Genomic DNA, 17735 nt, shown 5'->3' with positions numbered 1-17735 from the left:
TGCGAAATGCAATCCATTGGCTTCCCCCACCCTCCTCCCAGGAAGAGTTATTTTAAAACTTCAAGCTTACTGCTCGGTAACAACAGCGACCAAAGGAAAAAGGGCAAGGGAGGAGGGGTAGGAGGGAGCACGTTAACAAGGGGAGGGAAAAAAACCGCCAAGATTAGAACAAAACGGTCCATGTAGCAGCAGGAACACCCATACCGGGACGGGACGGGAAGGGACGGGACGGGACGGGACGGGACGGGACGGGACGGGAAGGGAGGTTTGGCTCTGCGGCCGGGAGAGTCCGGGGTGCGGCGGCGGGCCAGCGGGGCGGGGGTCGAGGGTCCGCCGAGGCACCTTGCGGCGGGCTTGACGCCGGCCGCGGGATGCGGGCGGCCGGCCGCTTGCCCCGGCGGACAGCTGGAGGCTACGGCCAGCGCCGGCGCGGCGTCGTCTCCCACGGCGGACAGGAGAGGTGAGGGGAGGGGAGCGCCACAGGAAGTCGGCGCCCGGGTGGGCTGGCACAGGGGCGGCGGAGGGCCGGCCCCGCCCGGCCCGGCCCGGCGCCCGCAGCGGCCGCCGGCGGAGAGCAGCCGCCGCCCCCCATGTCGCTGCCGGTGGTGCTGCCGGGCTCCTGCTGCCCCGTCTCGGGGCTCGCCCCGCTACCCCAGGCGGCGGCGGCCACCACCGCCGGCACGGCGGCGTCGGCGGACTCGCTGTCCGCCGCGGCCGCCGACCCCTCGCTGCCGCCCCTCCGCTCTCGCGGCTGCCGCCCCGGCTTGCCGCAACACCGCAGCCCGCGCTCCGCCGCGCCGGCCGCGGGCGCCGGCTCGCTGCCGGCCCGACCGCTGCTCTCGCTGGGGCTGCTGCAGATCGTCCTGGGCTGCTCGCTGGTGGCGCTGAACTTCGGGGCGCTGTCGCTGAGCAGCGCCCCGCAGGTGAAGAACGCCTGTCCCTTCTGGGCCGGCTCCTCAGTAAGTCACCGCCGCGGACCCGCACCCGGGCACCGACCCGCACCCGTCCTGGCCGGCCCGGTGCCTGTGCGCGGCGCGGGGGCGCGGCAGCCGCCGTTCCCGGCGCCCGCCGGTCGCTGGGAGACCCGCCGGCCCTGCGCGCAGCGCTGACGTTAAGCTTGGAGTACGCGGGACCTCCGGGGCAGAGCTGCTGTCTGTCACCGAGAAACGTTTGCTCCCGCTGCTGTAAAAGCGAAGAGCGAGCTTTCTCTTACTCGGAAGTAATGAGCAGTTACACTTTTGCTAGCAGTTTTACCAGGGTGACAGCATGGACCCCAGCGGGATCACAAACGTAGAGACAACTAGATTCCGGATTTGTTTCCTGGTGTGCGTTTTAGCCTAAAAAAATGTACTCAATTATTATACGCAATCAGAAACAGGATTTTCTCAAGTCGTGGTGTATGTAGGTGTTGCACACTGCTTTTGTGCATCATGTACCGTTACTGCAGTGAGAGAGAGAGAAAATGGTGATGTTCCTGGGGAAAAAAAAAAGAGATGGGCTTTTGACAGTTCTGTAAAGAGTAGTGAGAGAAGTTATTCCATCTCCTGTTGGGCCCTGCTTTAAACTGCACCTTTATAAATACAGAATATATAATAGTTCGTATTGGAGAAGCTAGGCAGTAGTAAGCAGAAGATAATAGGAGATAGTCGGATAGATTGTGCCCAGTTTGCGGGCCCTTGAGCAATGAGCAAGTCGCGTTCTGTGGCTGGCATGCTCTGCTCCTGCTGCTGGTGTGAACAGCATCAGCCTATCCCTCGGTTCAAACACTTGAATTATGTTTCTAGTGTTGTTCACAACCTGTGGAAATGTGCTCAGTGATCTGCGGTTTGGGGATCAAGTAGTTCCTATTCATGTGTATAATGCAATGCTCATCCCTGAAAGTACAGACAGCCTTTATGGGGGGGAGGGAGGAGGAGAGGGGAGGGAACCCAGACCATCCAAAAGTGTATGTTGTTTTGTGATCTTTCATCTTTCTTTTTTTTCCTTACCCTAGATTAAAACAAGTTTAAATATATGTAAGCTATGGACTTTCTTTGAACCCTGCACACAGAACCATGCTTATGCTTTTAAAATGTCTTAAAATTGCACGTGTAAAATAGATGTATTCAGTCTCTTTAATAACGAAGAAGGGCATTTACTTTTTTAATGCTAGCGCTGAAACAATAATATATTCGGTTGGAAAAGTTACCAAAAATGCCTTTTGGGTGTAACAGCATGAGTGAAAATTTTAGCCCAGGAGCAACCTGGAAAGGTAGAGGCAACTAAAAGCTGGAATTGAGGATATGTCTGGGGTTTTTTCACTGTAGATGCAACATGCTGATTATGATGCACTGGTTAAGCACAGATCAGGAAGACTTTAAGAATTTCTTTTCATATATCTTAAAGCTTTAACAAACTTAATGAAATAAGTCTTGTTGTCCTTAAGGCAAAACAGCAATTCACATCAGTATTGATGTGCTTTGTTATAAAATCATGTGACTATTTTGCACTCACAGAATTCAAAAAATAATTTGTTATGAAACTGCAGAGTTACGTATGTGGTTTTGCAACACCAGTGATGATATCAGTAGGTGTTTTGGCCAAGTCATATATGCACATTACGCTAAATCAGATTGATCATGTCAAGTGAATGAAGCTACAGAAGGGATTTATTAAAAATGCTAGTGAGCAACTTCCTGTTTGTTCTAGTCGTCTTCTTTCTTTTTAGGGTAGGAGTTTGGTGTGAATTGGCTTAGTTACAAAGTCCCACGAATTAGAAGTATACCTGCTTATTTGCAGGACCTGCTGAAAAACTGATTTGCCTTTCTTTATAGGGTTCCCATCCTTACTGTGGGAGAGTATTTGGGTATGCCATTTGCTTCAGCTCTACAGCAATGCTTTCTCCTTCCTTAATTGTTTTGCCCTCTAAGGTAAAGAGTCATAGGGTTCAGTTCTGTGATTCAGCAAGTTTGGTCTAACGACTACTGCTGCAGAAGGGGATGCTTTTACTTTCTCTTCTTTCCTCGTGCTGATACTGGCATTCATCCGATGAAATAGCAAGTCAGTTCAGGCAGATAGTTTTGGTGTTCTTCAGTGGTTTTGGTAGGGTTCATGCTTTGGGAGTTAGTTCACCGAAATGGTCAGAAGAGGGCCAGGGTCAGCACAAGGGAAGAGGCAGGAATGGGTACTCACAGGCACTTAATGAAGTGATGGAGTGGTGACCGAGGGTGGAGAAGAGATGGCTAAGCAAACCTAAAAACTGGCTATGTTGCAGAAAACAAGTACTCAGCTGGCTGAAAGTAATTTTTCAGGCAGTTGTTGAGGTCGGAGTTGCTGGCATAACTTCTTGTCCCCCTGCATGTTTTCTGTGAGGAAAAAATAAGAAAACAGTGGATTAAAATTTCATTGTGTTATTTCACAGGATGCTCTTAGGAGTGAAGGACCTCATCAGTACAGGCTCTTATTCTCGGCTTTAAAGTGCATCTTTGTATCTTCCCAGCATTGTCATAGTGTTCCAAAGTACCTTTCGTCAGAGCAGTGATAAATACCATGTAAATGGCATTTTGTGAACAGTTGTTCGCTTCTTGGTGATGCTATGTTTTTTGACATTGTAGGTAATCTTATCTGGAATCTTAGGCTTAACGACATGGAAGAGGCCGTTGGTGCTTTTGGTAAGTATGGATTAAAACTTGTTTTAAGAAAGTTATCAGAAGATGATCCTGATTTAATAGTCATTGGTAAAAAAAAAAAAAAATCACTTCTTTCTCCTTGAAAAAATAGACTATACTACTTGAGTCTCTTTTTTAAAATTGTAGAATCATAATTATTAAAAAAGGAGTCAAAGCCTGTGAAAGGCTATATTCTTTCCTGCACAGATGGAGTCCCCATTAAGGGCAAGAGTGGACCACGTCTGGAAGAAGTGTTAATGATGTTTACAGAGCACTTTTTGTGTTTGTGTAGGTATAAGAAAGTGCTGGTTTAGTATAAATAATCTAGCTCTCTGAGGCAGCACTGCTTAAGCTTAAACAGGGGAGTTGGTTTTAAAGCTTAGCTCAGTTGTACTGTTTTAACGTCTGATAGCAGGTTTGAGAGCTAACCTAAGTATTGCTGTCTTACAGTAAGTATCCAGTGTTACTGGTTCAAATACGGTTGACATTACATTGCTCTGAGAGAAGTAAATTGATGTACGGGATGTGTAAGCTGTTTCTGTTTGTAAGTGAAATCTGAAGCTGTGTGGCTCTCAACGTCTCAGAGTTGGGATTTGAAAAAAAAACTTTTGAAGTGTTTTTTTTGTTTGGGTTTTTGTTTTGGTTTTGTTTTTGGGTTTTTATTTTTTTGCCTTACTGTCACTTCTGAAGACCTTTTCCAGGACAAAGCAGTTGTTTTATTTTTGTGCAGTGCTTCTTCAGGATCCCCATGGTCATCAGTGAGGAGTACCAAGGATCAGGTGTGTGAGCTGTGGATGAATTGCTGTTTCTCAGTGGTGCATTGGTTAGCACAGGCAGAGCAAAGCAAGTTTTTTACCAGTTCTGTGGATAGAAAGAGGAGCTTGGTGTCTGGGGCTCCCAGTCTGCAAGGACTGTATTTTCATGAAAATAAATGTAAAGGCCATTCTGCCTCAAAATGCCTTAGGTTTGCACAGTGCTCCCGGTTTCTATATTGCTTGTGTTCTGTGCTGTTTCTACAGTGTGTTGTTGCTGTAGTTTCCTTTTGTCTGTTGTTGCTCTTTCACTCTTTCATATTCTCCTTTGTATAAACTTTATGGGCCCTTCCTAGTTTTACTTAAATATGAAAGCACCAAATTCTTCCTGACCCTTTCATTTAGTCAAATGATCTTTAGGACGGTCGAGTGCTGGAGCAGATTTCCCAGGGATGTTGTGCAGCAGATGGGGAAGTTTCTGAGATGAGAATGATTAAAGACCTGAGCAGCCTGCTATGATCTCATAGCTGACCCTGCTTTGAGCAGGAGGATACACTTCTGACGTCCCTTGCAGCCACAATTATTCTATGATTATGTGATTCTGTGAACCTGTATTTTTTCAAATTTGTATGTGGATTTTATAAAGGTCTGATTTTTTGAAAACCAGGTTAGATCAGACTTGACATTGGGAAACATTTCTTTACTGAGAGGGTGGTCAAACACTGGAACAGGCTTTCTAGAGAGGTGGTCAATGCCCCAAGCCTGTCAGTGTTTAAGAAGCATTTGGACAATGCCCTTAATAACGTGCTTTAACTTTTGATCAGCCCTGAATCGATTAAGCAGTTGGACTAGATGATCGTTGTAGGTCCCTTCCAACTGAAATATTCTATTCTATGTGCAAAAACAGAAATTAGCATTAAACACTTCACGAGGCTAAAGAAATCATGTGTTGAACTAGCTACGGTCTATCAAGGACAGATTGTTAGTTTCTGTGAGCGTATTTATTTTGGGCTAAATTTCCAATATATCTACCCTCTAGTAACTTGAACATTTTCTCTTGGGAGTTACGAGGAGTTGTATGAGTTGTAAAAGCAAGTTTGCTAAATACCGAAGTAATGAGACCCCTTATACAGCCATGGCTTAGAGTTACAACATTCATAACTAAAACTGTAAAATGCATTCGGAGCTAAAACATATCCCTTTTCCAGCTGTGACTGCCTTTCCCTTTTTAGTCCTTATGCAAGGCCCTTTTGCACTTATTTCTTGTAAATACACTTCTAATGGATTCCTCTCTCCCGACTTTTGGACTGAATCCCTTTTCCCCTTGCCTGCACAGAGCCACCTCCCTGCTGTGAAGGAAGCAGAGATTGGACAGCTGTCTCCCTGGCAGACCTTAACTCAAGCAGGTGCTAGGTGTAGAAATGCCTTTATGCAGCAAATGAGCTTATGGAAAGGATTGGTTGGACATGAAGGTGTGGCTTTATAAGATTGCTGTTGAACCCAGATATTTAGCATGTTGGGTACCTGTGCTAGAGCAAGCCGTGCCAGGTCTGAGGAGTGATAATCAATTACCCTGTTTTATGTTGCAGCAACTTATGTCAGCATTTAGTTGTCTTTATGCAGAGACTTTGGACTGTGCTCAACAATTAAAGTGTAAAGTTTGTGGGATTAAGTGGTCGTTCTTTTTCATATATAGTTACATCTCAATCTACAAATGCTCTCTTGTTCATAAGGAAGGGCCTCTTCTCATCTTTCTTTTTATGCAGAACTGTTTTTAGTCACTCAGTTCGGTTTCATAGTTTCTTCAAATTGTGCGAATACTCCCTGGAATTCTTCATATGCATCCAAACCCCCCAAAATAGCTTTGTTTTCAGCCCAAGTTGGATAATTATATCTAGATTTTAATTTATCATGGTGTGTACTAAAAGCTCTCAGACGTAGCAATTAGGCTGTAATTAAGGGTAGGTGGTTGAGCTCCATCATTTAGCCCTCTCTCCTTCCCAGAGCTGGGTCTTGAACAGAACTACCGTGACTGGTGAGTGCCACAGAATTTGTCCACGAGGAAGTGCCGGTCCTCAGAGCAGTTTGTGGTAGGGTTTATGCTTAAGAACATGGTAATGCTGTTTCTTGTGGCTTCCAGTATTATCTTATTTTTGTTTTTGATTGTCAGTTTGCAGTACTTAAGGAATTTTATAATGCAATTCACATTTATCTTTGCCCCCTTTAAAAAAACTAATTCTTTCTGAAAGAAACCCCTTTGCTACTCTGAATCAGGATTTCAGGATTCAGGATTTTAATTTCTGAAACCTGCTGGAGTACACCTATTTGCCTGCAGGTCCTTTGCATGGCAGCAGTCTAGCTCCTCCAGTAAAAGGGTGGCGTCTTGGCTCACAAAACATTTCTCTCCCTCTTCCCACTTTAGGTGATGATTTCTCACTGCCTGGGTTTGTTTCTTTGTGAACAGCCAGGCTGTCCTATGGCTGCCACTTTAATCTGAAGCCTTGGTCATGGGGAAAAACAACCCAACTGTTGTTTTCTCTCTGTGATGGCAAGGCTCTGGTGCTGCTGGCGCTTGGAGAAAGCACATGGCTGTGATGTCGTCAGAAAGGAGCTGGGGATGGGCTGCTGTGTTTTGGTGACTCATGTTTTTCCCCCAGAGGGGAGAAAGGAAGGGAAACCCATTAGTTACAGCTGTAGTGGACCTTTAGTAGCACCATCTGTGAAAGGAAACCAGTCTTGAAGAGGGATGGCTGTGATAAGACCCATTAATAAATAAAATTGAGAGCCACATTTGTTGTTTTTTGCCACCCAGGCTGTATTACAGCATGGGAAGGTACTAGGTAAATAACAGGTCCCAGAGACAGGGTACTGCAAGGCGAAATCAAATTATAATCATATCTTTTGAAGGACATTCTTGCAGGGGAGGCTTGGCCTTCAGCAATACAGCTGCTGAGAAGCCTTGGCTCTGAAATTTTACCTTGCTTTTAGTTGTCTGAGGCTTTCCTGTTCTGGGTATCAGTTGTCAATCGACTTCAGAAGTCAGCTTGTAACATGCTCTGAAGCTGATTTTTCTTCCAGAGAAGAAGCTTCTTCCTGTGCATGCCTGTCCGAATGTATTTCATGGGGAAAGGGAAACTCCCCCTCCTCCCCCAGTTGTTTGGGTATTGACTCTCAACCGTTCTGGGCTCGATGTTACTCTTGACTTGTATAAAAGCTGGTGCCTTCCTCTCCGCTCTTAAACTCCTTCCTTTCATAGGGCTTTAAATCTCATTTTTAACTGAAGGAACCTAACTTCTTTCAGAAAGTATATCAATTCCGCATTGTGTGATTGCGTATGCATTGAGGACAATTCACACCTTCGATAGGCTGTGCTTGCTATATTAGCCTCTGTCCTTCCCTGTATACCAGTTCGGGGTAGCCAATGCACTGTGAGTTAGTTATATTCCCAGGTGTTGCCTGGAGCCATACATGCATTGCTGAATGTAGATGCATTCTGCTAGTGAAGCATCCTTTCCTTTACAGTAATGTACAAATCAATTGCAATCCTGTACAGTGTGCTTTTTAGGAGGCTTTCTGGTTGTTCCTCACCCCTACCCCCACCCCCCCCCAACTGTAACAAAGACTTCAAGTTAAGTGTATCTCTGGTGGCTGCTTGGTGCTTGGGTTCTGCTGCTGAAGAGGAGGTTTAGCTGTGATCGCATGAAAAGTGACAGGAGCGCAAGCGTGCAGGAAGACACCAGGCTGTTATGCTGGGTGGAGTGTAACTGCGGCAGCTGCAAATGCTGGGGAGCAGTTCGGTACCCACAAATGCATGGGATCAAGAAATTAACAGAGCAGATGCAGGCTGGGTGAATGCGACCTTGGCTTTTCAGCTACATCAAGTGATTTATGGTTCTGCTGTTAGCTAGCGTGCCAGCTTTTGTATTCATACATGTTGTCGGTTTTCATGTAAAGGTTTGTGGGGTTTCACTCAGAAAAGTCCAAGTCGCAAGTTCAGCATGAGTCGTTCAATCTGGATTCTTCTCATGTTTTACAGTGTGGTAACATAAGGATTTGAAGTTTTTATTAGAAACTTTTTTTTTTAAATTCGAAAGTGTTAATATTTTTGGTTTTATGACAAAAATTTACAGATCTTCATTGGAAAACAGAAAAGTTTATGGAACTCCAGTATTTATTTAAAACTTTGAAAATTTTTGAAGAATAAATTTGTAGTAAACCTTTTATTTAATGAAAAAATTTTATCAGAAGAAAAGTATGTCCCAGCAGCTTTAAAATAAAGATTTTTAGGGCTAGCTACTGCCTTGATATCTGTACCTTGACTAATTTGCATAGATTTAACCAAAATTTAGTGTTTAGACCAAAATACCTAGTTCTGGTGCTAGTGAAGTGACGTTCTTAAATTTTAGCCCTGCTAGTAACAATATAAAGCACTGTGAACAGAAGCTGCATATCATGATCCTAACCCTGCAGAAAAAAATCTCTCCCTATTCTTGTGCTTCATAATGAGCAAAGTCATTTGGCTTTGGTGAGAATTACTGTAGTAGTGCCTGTTTGTCTGGATTTTAGAAGTAAAATAGTTCAATGTTAACATCTTGGCTAACATGGTCGCCACCACTAAGTCAATAAATGGTATTCATACAAAGATTTTAAAGTCAGTCTTCTAAGCAAATAAAAAGAAATATGCTTTTAAGTGTGAGACTATGGAAAGCCTTTAGAGAGGCTTTTAGCCTGTATACAGGTCAGAGTCAGGTCTCTTCTGATTTTTTTTTTTTAATAATTTATTTTTAAGCTGAAAAAGCTTTTCTCTCATTAATATGGGGTGTTTTAATGCTGCATTTGAAGTATGTGACTTTTTTATTAAATGAATTAATTTGTCTTCTGTGTGGCTTTTTTTTGTTGACAGTTGTGTTGCAGGTCTCCATATGGTACAATAAATAGCTCTGACAACTGACAGAAAAATAGTAAGGTCCCATAATTAATGCTTATTTATTGCTATTGCTGCTGTGTATATGGAAAATTAATACATTGACTTGCCTTTTCATAGAAGGATGTTTATAAAGTATATATGTAGGATGTAAACGGATATAAGGGTTGATGATTGTGGAGCAAATGTTTTTCTTTCATTTATTTTTTAAGTGCCTGCTTGGGCATCAGTCCTGTGTGTGCATATTAAAGTGAAAGCAATTCCTCTCTGGCGTTAGATATTCATTTCAATGGCAGCAGGACAACAAGCAGTCTGCCCATGTAGAATGAATGATAGGGTCAGAGCCTTATCATGCAAGTTTATGCTGCTGCGGAGTCCTCAAAGTGCATGACGAGTTTTTACCTGGAAGAGATCATCCATACAAGACATTAGAAAATACTGTGTCTAATGTTAGAATGCACTTTGCTTTCCTATAGTTTTAATTCATATAAATGTTCCTCAAGACTTCCTGCAGCTGTTCACAGTCCATGTGTATCTAATGCTCAGAAGATGAGGGCTGTGAGCCAAACTAAAGCCATAATTTGAGTTGTTTCCATTTTTATCACTGCAGTTAAGACTAGTTACCTCTGTTTTGGCTTTTAAAGTAGCATGTTTGCCTTTCCTGTTTATTTTAAGTTGAGGAGTACTTTTCTCCTGGTTTACCTGTGGGTGGGATCTTCTTTCACTGAGATAAAGTGGAACACCTGTTTTTACTTGTAGGTGAGTGGTGATGGAGAAGATATTTAAACTTGTATCTGCAGGAGAATATATCTTATAAAATAAGCTGACAGAGTACATGTTAGATAAGTGGACAGTGAGGTAGATTGAAAACTGGCTGAAGAGCTGGGCCCGGAGGGTTGTGACCAGTGGTACAAAGCCCAGCCAGAGGCCAGTCAGCAGTTGTGCACTAGGGGTGGATACTGGGGCCAGTACTGCCCAATATCTTAATGAATGGTCTGTAGAATGGAACAGAGTGCACTCTCAGCAAGTTCACAGGTGATACAAAACTGGGAGGAATGGCTGATACACCAAATGTTGCCATTCAGAGGGACCTGGACAGGCTGGAGAAATGGGCTGAGAAATCTCATGAAGTTCAATAAAGGGAAATGCAAAGTCCTGCCTGTGCAGGGAAATGGCCCCAGGCACCAGTACACACTGGGGAGCAAGTTGCTGGAAAGCAGCTCTGCAGAGAAGAACCTGGGGATCCTGGTGGACAACAAGCTGACCATGAGACAGCGAAGTGCTCTTGTGGCAAAGAAGGCTAATGGTGTCCTGGGCTGCATTAGGCAGAGACTTGCCAGCAGGTGGAGGGACATAATCTTTCCCTTCCCCTCAGCGCTGGTCTGGCCACACCTGGAGTGCTGTGTCCAGTTCTGGGCTCCCCAGTACAAGAGAGGCATGGACATACTGGAACAAGTCCAGCGAAGGACCACGAAGATGATGAAGGGACTGGAGCATCTCTCCTCTGAGGAGAGGCTGAGAGAGCTGGGACTGTTCAGCCTGGAGAAAAGAAGGCTCGGGGGGGATCTTTTCCATCTCTACAAATAGCTGATGGGAGGGAATGAAGAAGAGGGAGCTAGACCTTTCTCAATAGCACCCACTGACAGGACAAGAGGCTATGGGCACAACTGAAAAAGTAGGAAATTCCATCTGAACACAAGAGACAACTTTTTTACTGTGAGGATGGTCAAAACTGGTGTTTTGACCCAGAGGGGTTGTGAAGTATCCATCTGTAGAGATACTCAAAAGCAACTGGACGTGGTCTTTGGCAGCCTGCTGTAGATGACCCTGCTGGAGCAGGGGGTGGGACTAGACGGTCTCAAGAGGTCCCTTCCAACCTCAATGATTGTGTGAAAATGCTGCCACTGATGGAGAAGAAAGAAAAAGGATTTTTTCTCTCTACACTGAAGTACAATATATTCTCTTGTCCACTATTGGATATGTAGTAACGAATGTTATGGTTCAGAACATGGTAGTGTTTTAGATTGTATGTAGAATTATTGTTCTCTTCTGCCTCTTCAATGGGATTGTCTAACATTAGGTTATGCAGTCAAAAATAGACTAGGCATACAATAAAAAACAGATCAAGATTTCATTTTTATATGGTAGAATTTATTAGAACATAAATGTAGAAATTATCATCCTTGTTTTGCATATTTATAATAATGTTCCTTTTCGTCCTTTTTCTTCTTTGATATTAACGTGTTTCTTTAGAAAAATCTGTGTGATTTTTATTCAAGATTTTGTAGACAATGACATTAGGAGTCTGGATTTTATATATAACTTTTTATATAGCTGTGTACTGGATTGTTTCTATTGCAGCTTCTGCACCAAAGGAGAAAACTAATATGTGAATTTGCCTCTCTTTCTCTCTTTTTCTCTCTCTCTTTTTTTTTTTTTTTTTTTTTAATCTTTCTTGACATTGGCCAAGTAACTTCTTTGCTCAGGACCTCCATTTCTTCATCAGTTCAAAGAGGACAAATGTACTTCTTGTGTTCCTTAATATCACTTCTTGAGATTTGTACAATAAAGATGTTTTATGTTGAAACGGCTACTATTTCGCTTATGAAACTGGCTAATTAGTTTAGAACATAGATGAAAAACTTTCTTTGTAAGAAATACCTGTGTCTACCAGTTTTCTTTTTCTCAAAGTAGTTTTAATCAAAAGGATAACTGAGATAATCTAGATAAAAGCATAAGCAATTGTATTGATTCATTTGAGTGCTAAGCAAGGAGTTAATTTCAAAAAAATGATTAAATTCTGTGTTTGTACAGAAAAACAAATGGCACTCAAAGTGCTTACTAACATTAAAAACCTCTTATCTGTGGTTTTATGATATTTCTAAAGCTAGGAGAAAATACTGTTCCGCTTAATATTGATTGTTCTCAGTATGTCAAACACAAAATAGTCCCAATCCTCTTCAGAGAAGTACTAATAGATACTTTAATTACTGGGGTTTTTTGAGGTTAAAACCTACCTTATGTGATAATGTTATGGTCAAGCTTCTATAAAATCTACTAGTAATGAGATGTTGTAATTTAAGGAATGAGCTTGCATAGTAATGCTCTTTGGCTCTTGTCCATTCAGGAGTGATTATTTTTCCCTGAACCTCAGTAAATGGGATCATAATTTGTGCAACAGCTCTGATTTATTTTTAGTCCAGCTTCCTAGGTAGCTAACCGTGGTACGTCAGCTAAATTAATTTGGAAAGCGATTGCTGGCTTTGTGCATGTTTAGGAAGTCCTTGTTGCTGGATCTGCTGTAAAGCTATCTGGAGCAGAACTGAGCCCGTGTCCCTCATGATTTCCTTCTCTTCCTCAGCTTTTTGTCATCTGCATTTTTAATTTAGGCCCTTTTGATACAAAGGAATCTGGGTGAGCAGATTGTTATTAACAAGGATTCTTTTGGACATTAACGACCTGATACTTGCTTTGTAGGATTGAGTGCTTAAAATTTAAACGTGTCAGGAGAGGAAACTGTTGTTTTTATTTGTCTCTGAAGTAGTAGTCTTACCCATAGTACTCTCTCCTGAAGTACAGGAAAACTTTTCATGTATGAATTGGGACAGGAAAAATTCTTAAATGTGTTTAAAATCCATATCCCAAGTCTCCTGTAAGCCCAGATTGCAGATTACAATCTGCAATGGCCCAAATTTTGCCCAAAAATGCCCAAAAAAGGGCATATGTGAAAGTAGGACTTCATTTTATCCACTGCTTCTGCTTGTCCTTTTTCAAGTACTCTATTACTCCTGCCATTGCTGGTCTTTCAGATGGTTTATGAAACTGAAGGTATTGTCCGATTTATGAATGGAGGTGTTCTGGTTTAGTAGCCAGGAGGAAATAATATCATAAACCCAAAGTCCCTTAAGTGTCTCTGTCCTCACTGTACTGGGACAAATACTTTTCATTTATTTGTGCTGCCAAATAGTTTTGGAAATTCTATACAGAATGAATGTTGTCTTAAGATGTTTCCTCTTCGGGTTTCTTACTGATCTAAATGTGTTGAGAGGTAAACTCAGTGGAAGGATATGACATACAGTGGAAGACAGTATGTCATACTTTGCATTCCAGAAAAACCTTTAGCTGCCTGTACTTTTCAATAGTTGCATGTGTTTTTATTACTGCACAACTAGTGCAGAATAAGGAGAGAGAGAGAGAGAAGACAAAGGTGTTTGGAGTAACCATCTACTGGGTTAAGACAAGACACCCTGGGGCACTGAAGGAGTTTTGAAAAGAAGGGGAGTGTCATTCCCAGCTTCAGTTTGGGAGTGGGATTTGCACTGTCATAGGTTCCTTGAGTCTGGTTTGTGATCCTGTTCCCACTGCTGCTAACTTTTTTTTGTTGTTCCAGGCTAACCTATTTGTTCTGCTGTCTATCATATGTGTTCTGCTGAACCTGGCTGGATTTATATTAGGATGTCAAGGCATTCAGTTTGTGTCCAGTGTACCCAGATGCAATTTGGTGAGCAGACATACTGATTCACATGTATTTCTTCACGGCATGCCACGTAAGCTTGCCGTGCTGGGATCACAATATGCACTAATGTAGAGATGCAAGTAATGCAGCTACAGCGTGCTGGGGGAAAAAAAAGAAAACTGTCTGTTTCAGGCCTTGATTCATTTCAAATTGTGAACAAACTCACTGAAATCCACAACAGTATTTTTATTGTCTGTGTTCCTAAACACTTGGGTTTTTTGAGTTGGAGTCTTCATAAGGTGTTCAGCTCCTAAAGCTGAAGACCCCAAAAGGATATGTTTTGAAAAGTTTTACTCTTCATTAGAAGAGCATACTTAGCCCAGAAATGGTTTTGTTCGACTTCATTGAGAGCTGGCCTCTGTCTTCAGACCCTGAAGACACAGCTGATTCGGTACAAGGCTTTCTGGACAATTTTATGGGGCCATGTAGGAGGGAATCCCGAATATATCTTTAGAAAATCCCTCTTGCCAGCATTATACACTGATTTTAATACCGTAGTCATTTAAGAACTAGCGTAAAGGATTTTTATAGTAAAGTGACAATGTTAAACTGTTGGAAAAAAGCCTGAGTAGGTACTGGTGAGATAGCTACAAAAAGCTCAGTCAGTATAATCCGTGGGTGGGATTTATTTTTCCTGGTTTGCCTCACCTGGTGGGGACAATTTGTATTGATACCTTACAGCAAGAACTGTGAGGAAAAAATTAAGATAGATCAAATCATACTAGCTTTTCAGAACACTTCTACTTGAGGAAGAAGCAGTCTGCACAAGAAAGGACAGAATGCAAAAGGTTTTTCTCAAATGGGTGTCGTAAGAAGTAGAAGTATGTCTATTTATGAACCAGAAACTGTGGAATAATTGAAGGATACAGGGTCACTTGGTGATAAAGATGATCATGTGTAAAGGCTTGAAGGACTTCAAGGGTTAGTGGAAAGATCTTTGAATATTTATTTTCATTCATTCATTGCTTCAAGAAAGCTATTGTTGGTTCCTTAACATGCCAGTAGGTGTATTGCAGTGAGAGTCCAAGATTACAAGCACTTGGCAATCTAGATTCACCCAATACCAATGTACTGAAGCAGCACTGAGAACTGTTAATGTTATTCCAGATGAGATGGTTAAATGTTTCAGGAATTTTGGAGCCCTCTGTGGTTGGAAGCATAGGGTACCGCCGAAAGGTGTTCCTGAAATCACAAATTATTCTGCAGAGTGGTTTATGTAGGTGGAAGACCTTTGATACTATGGCTCTAGAGAGTTTGACAGCTAAAAACGCAATTATCTCTAGATTCAGAAACATTGAATTTCTACTTGAAAACTAAGATGACAACAGTAATTTGAAAATTACAAACAATGATGGTGTACAGGTGTAACTATTACTGATTTGATTCTGTTGAAATTATAGTTGTGGGTTTCATACCATCCATAGAGATGCAAAATATACTCATGAATCAAAGAAAACGTGTATGCTCCATATACAGTGGCTTACACGTCGGTCAAAGAAAGAATTTCCAGGCTGCTATGCATTTGAAGGAGCATGGATACTAAAATTGCCTAGTAATCAGTGCAGCTTTGATTACAACTAAGTGGTATTTAAATGTCTTGAGCTTATCAGTAATGCTTCCTTTGAAATAAGAAGTATGTGTAATATAGCTTTATAATGCAGGAATCACTGGTGTACCAGACTGTACAAATGTCATTTTATGACCCTGTATTTCCAGTCTGCTTTGCGGTCAGAGGTATAGTTTAACACGTAGGTTCTATATTATGCAGGTAAAAATGTTGCATAAAACAGCTAATAAATTAAAAAGTGGAGTTTTGCGTTTTTAAAGGTGGATATGGGTGAAAACAAGATTTGTTTCTGCTGTGAAGAATTTCATCTCGCTAAATGCACAGAAGAAGAGACTGCGCTGAAGCTATACTATATGAAGTCGTGCAGTGCTGCTCACCTTCTTCTCAAGGTACCCTGAGCACACTGCTTAACATGACTGCTTTGATAATGTCTACTCTTGTGCGACAGTGCAGTGCTGAGGTGACTTCTGTGTTTACTGTGAAAAATTCTGTAGTTTTTCTGGTCTTCCACACTGATCGGAAGCTCTTCATGGTTCTGTAACAGTTTGGGGTTTTTTTTTCTCATCTATGGGTTTTGACCAGTGCATTGCTGATACAATATGCAGTTCTTGTCCTTTCTGTGTTTTATGCAGCCAAAACTACAGCTGAATTCAGACAAGATTGCATGGGTAAATACGGTGCAAATTTTAGCTAATGATTTGATGCCTTCACTGGTGTCTTGATCTTCTCAGCCTTCCTTGGCTTACAAACTGCTAAAATACAACTTCCAAACAGCATCATCTTCAAATATGAAAGTGCTTTAGTATTTCTTTAATGGTGATTATCTCACATCTGGATTTCCAACAGAAAAGTTAAGAGGAATATAATTCTTCGGATGAATAGATGGACTATAAATCACATCTGAGCAGTATTAAACCCTTCTGGATCTCTCTGTCAGGACACACAACAGGGCAAAACAAGCTTTTGCAAATTACTCCAATCTTGGAGATTACCTGTCATGAAGACTTCATAAAATATGTTTCTAAGAAGTAATTGTCGTGGTTATCCTTGTGTTTTCTGTGTTTGTTTTTGTTTTATTTTTTTATTATTATTGTTTTGACATTTACAAATACCTTGATTTAATCTTTTAATTTCCATGATCTTCATGTTCTTCAGAAAGTTCTCTTTGCTATTTGTGCCCTGAATGCTCTCACCACCACAGTTTGCTTGGTAGCGGCCGCCCTGCGTTACTTACAGATTTTTGCAACAAGAAGATCCTGCATAGTAAGTGAGTGCAAGGCATTGCCTGCTCTGAACAGCGGTACTAACAGTATTACTAGATTACATAGTTTAGCAATTTTTTATATCTCAGAAGGTTTTTAACAGAAGTTTCGTTTGATTAGGATGAATCTCAGATTGAAGACCAAGATCATGTTTTGGATCCTGATGATTTTGTCCCACCTGTGCCGCCTCCCTCCTATTTTGCAACTTTTTATTGTAATCCACGAACGAGTGGCAGGTAAACGTCTAGACTCTCTTCTCTTCTTGTAGTATCTTTGGAAACACTGCATAATCTTAATTTTTTTAAGACCATTTTCTCTGTTATTAACTGAAAAAGGTCGGTGACTTTAGGGGAAAAAAAAAAGAAGGAAAAAACCTGTTGAGTTAGGAGGCAGTGTAAATACAGTGTGGGTGAGGGGTATAATTTTGTGGTTTTCACTTTATATTCTGTAGGAACTGTTTCTGGGTAAGAGAAAAACCGCAGTTGGACATGGCTGAAAACTGTTACGATGCTGTCAGGAGTAGGTCAGGGCAGTGACGGAAAGCCAGGCGCAACCTCTTGACAAGGTTTTGCGAGAGCCCCCTGAATGGCGGCCTGGCCCCCCCGCAGACCTTCCTGCCAGAGTGATTCCCCTTCTCCCCCTTTGGCAAAGAGGGCTGACTGAAGGTTATGTTTTGATTGCCCCGCCAGGCCAGGTAGTCACTACCCTTACCTCGGTACTCGGGTGTGAGCGGTCAGGCAGGGTTCGCACCTGGTGTTATTGCTGGGCTTCTCTGCCGTGGCAGCTGCGGGATGCGGGAGGAGTGAGAGCGGACGTGGGGGGATGAGTCCACATATCAGAAAGAAAAGGAGGATAGTCACAAGTCACTGTAGTCTATTCTCTCCCCCCCCCCCCCTTTTTTTTTTTTTAATTCATTACTACAAAGATCAGGGAAGAACGATTCGGAGGAGGATAAAATAATAGCTGTATGAATTTTCTTGTGAGTAAGAGAAAACATGCAGAAAATTTTTATGTTGCAGAAGGCTGCCTTCTTTGGTATAATAAGTCTTATGAAACATTCAAATGTA

At 42.2% G+C, this 17735-nt stretch overlaps 1 protein-coding gene across 1 annotated transcript in view; it reads left to right on the top strand.

Moving 5' to 3' along the window:
* Window positions 1-590: 590 nt before the first annotated feature.
* The window catches only part of ENTREP1 (endosomal transmembrane epsin interactor 1), a 29602-nt gene continuing 12457 nt past the window's right edge, over window positions 591-17735 (top strand). The window contains exons 1-6 of the mRNA XM_076362603.1: window positions 591-959; window positions 3594-3650; window positions 13714-13824; window positions 15667-15795; window positions 16562-16669; window positions 16789-16904. Coding sequence (XP_076218718.1) covers window positions 591-959; window positions 3594-3650; window positions 13714-13824; window positions 15667-15795; window positions 16562-16669; window positions 16789-16904 — 890 coding nt within the window. The remainder of the gene's footprint in view (window positions 960-3593; window positions 3651-13713; window positions 13825-15666; window positions 15796-16561; window positions 16670-16788; window positions 16905-17735) is intronic.

Source organism: Aptenodytes patagonicus, chromosome Z (assembly GCF_965638725.1).
Source record: "Aptenodytes patagonicus chromosome Z, bAptPat1.pri.cur, whole genome shotgun sequence".
Classification (NCBI taxonomy): Eukaryota; Metazoa; Chordata; class Aves; order Sphenisciformes; family Spheniscidae; genus Aptenodytes; species Aptenodytes patagonicus.
Note: the sequence above shows the minus strand (reverse complement) of the source record. Positions and strands in the feature narration are given on the sequence as shown.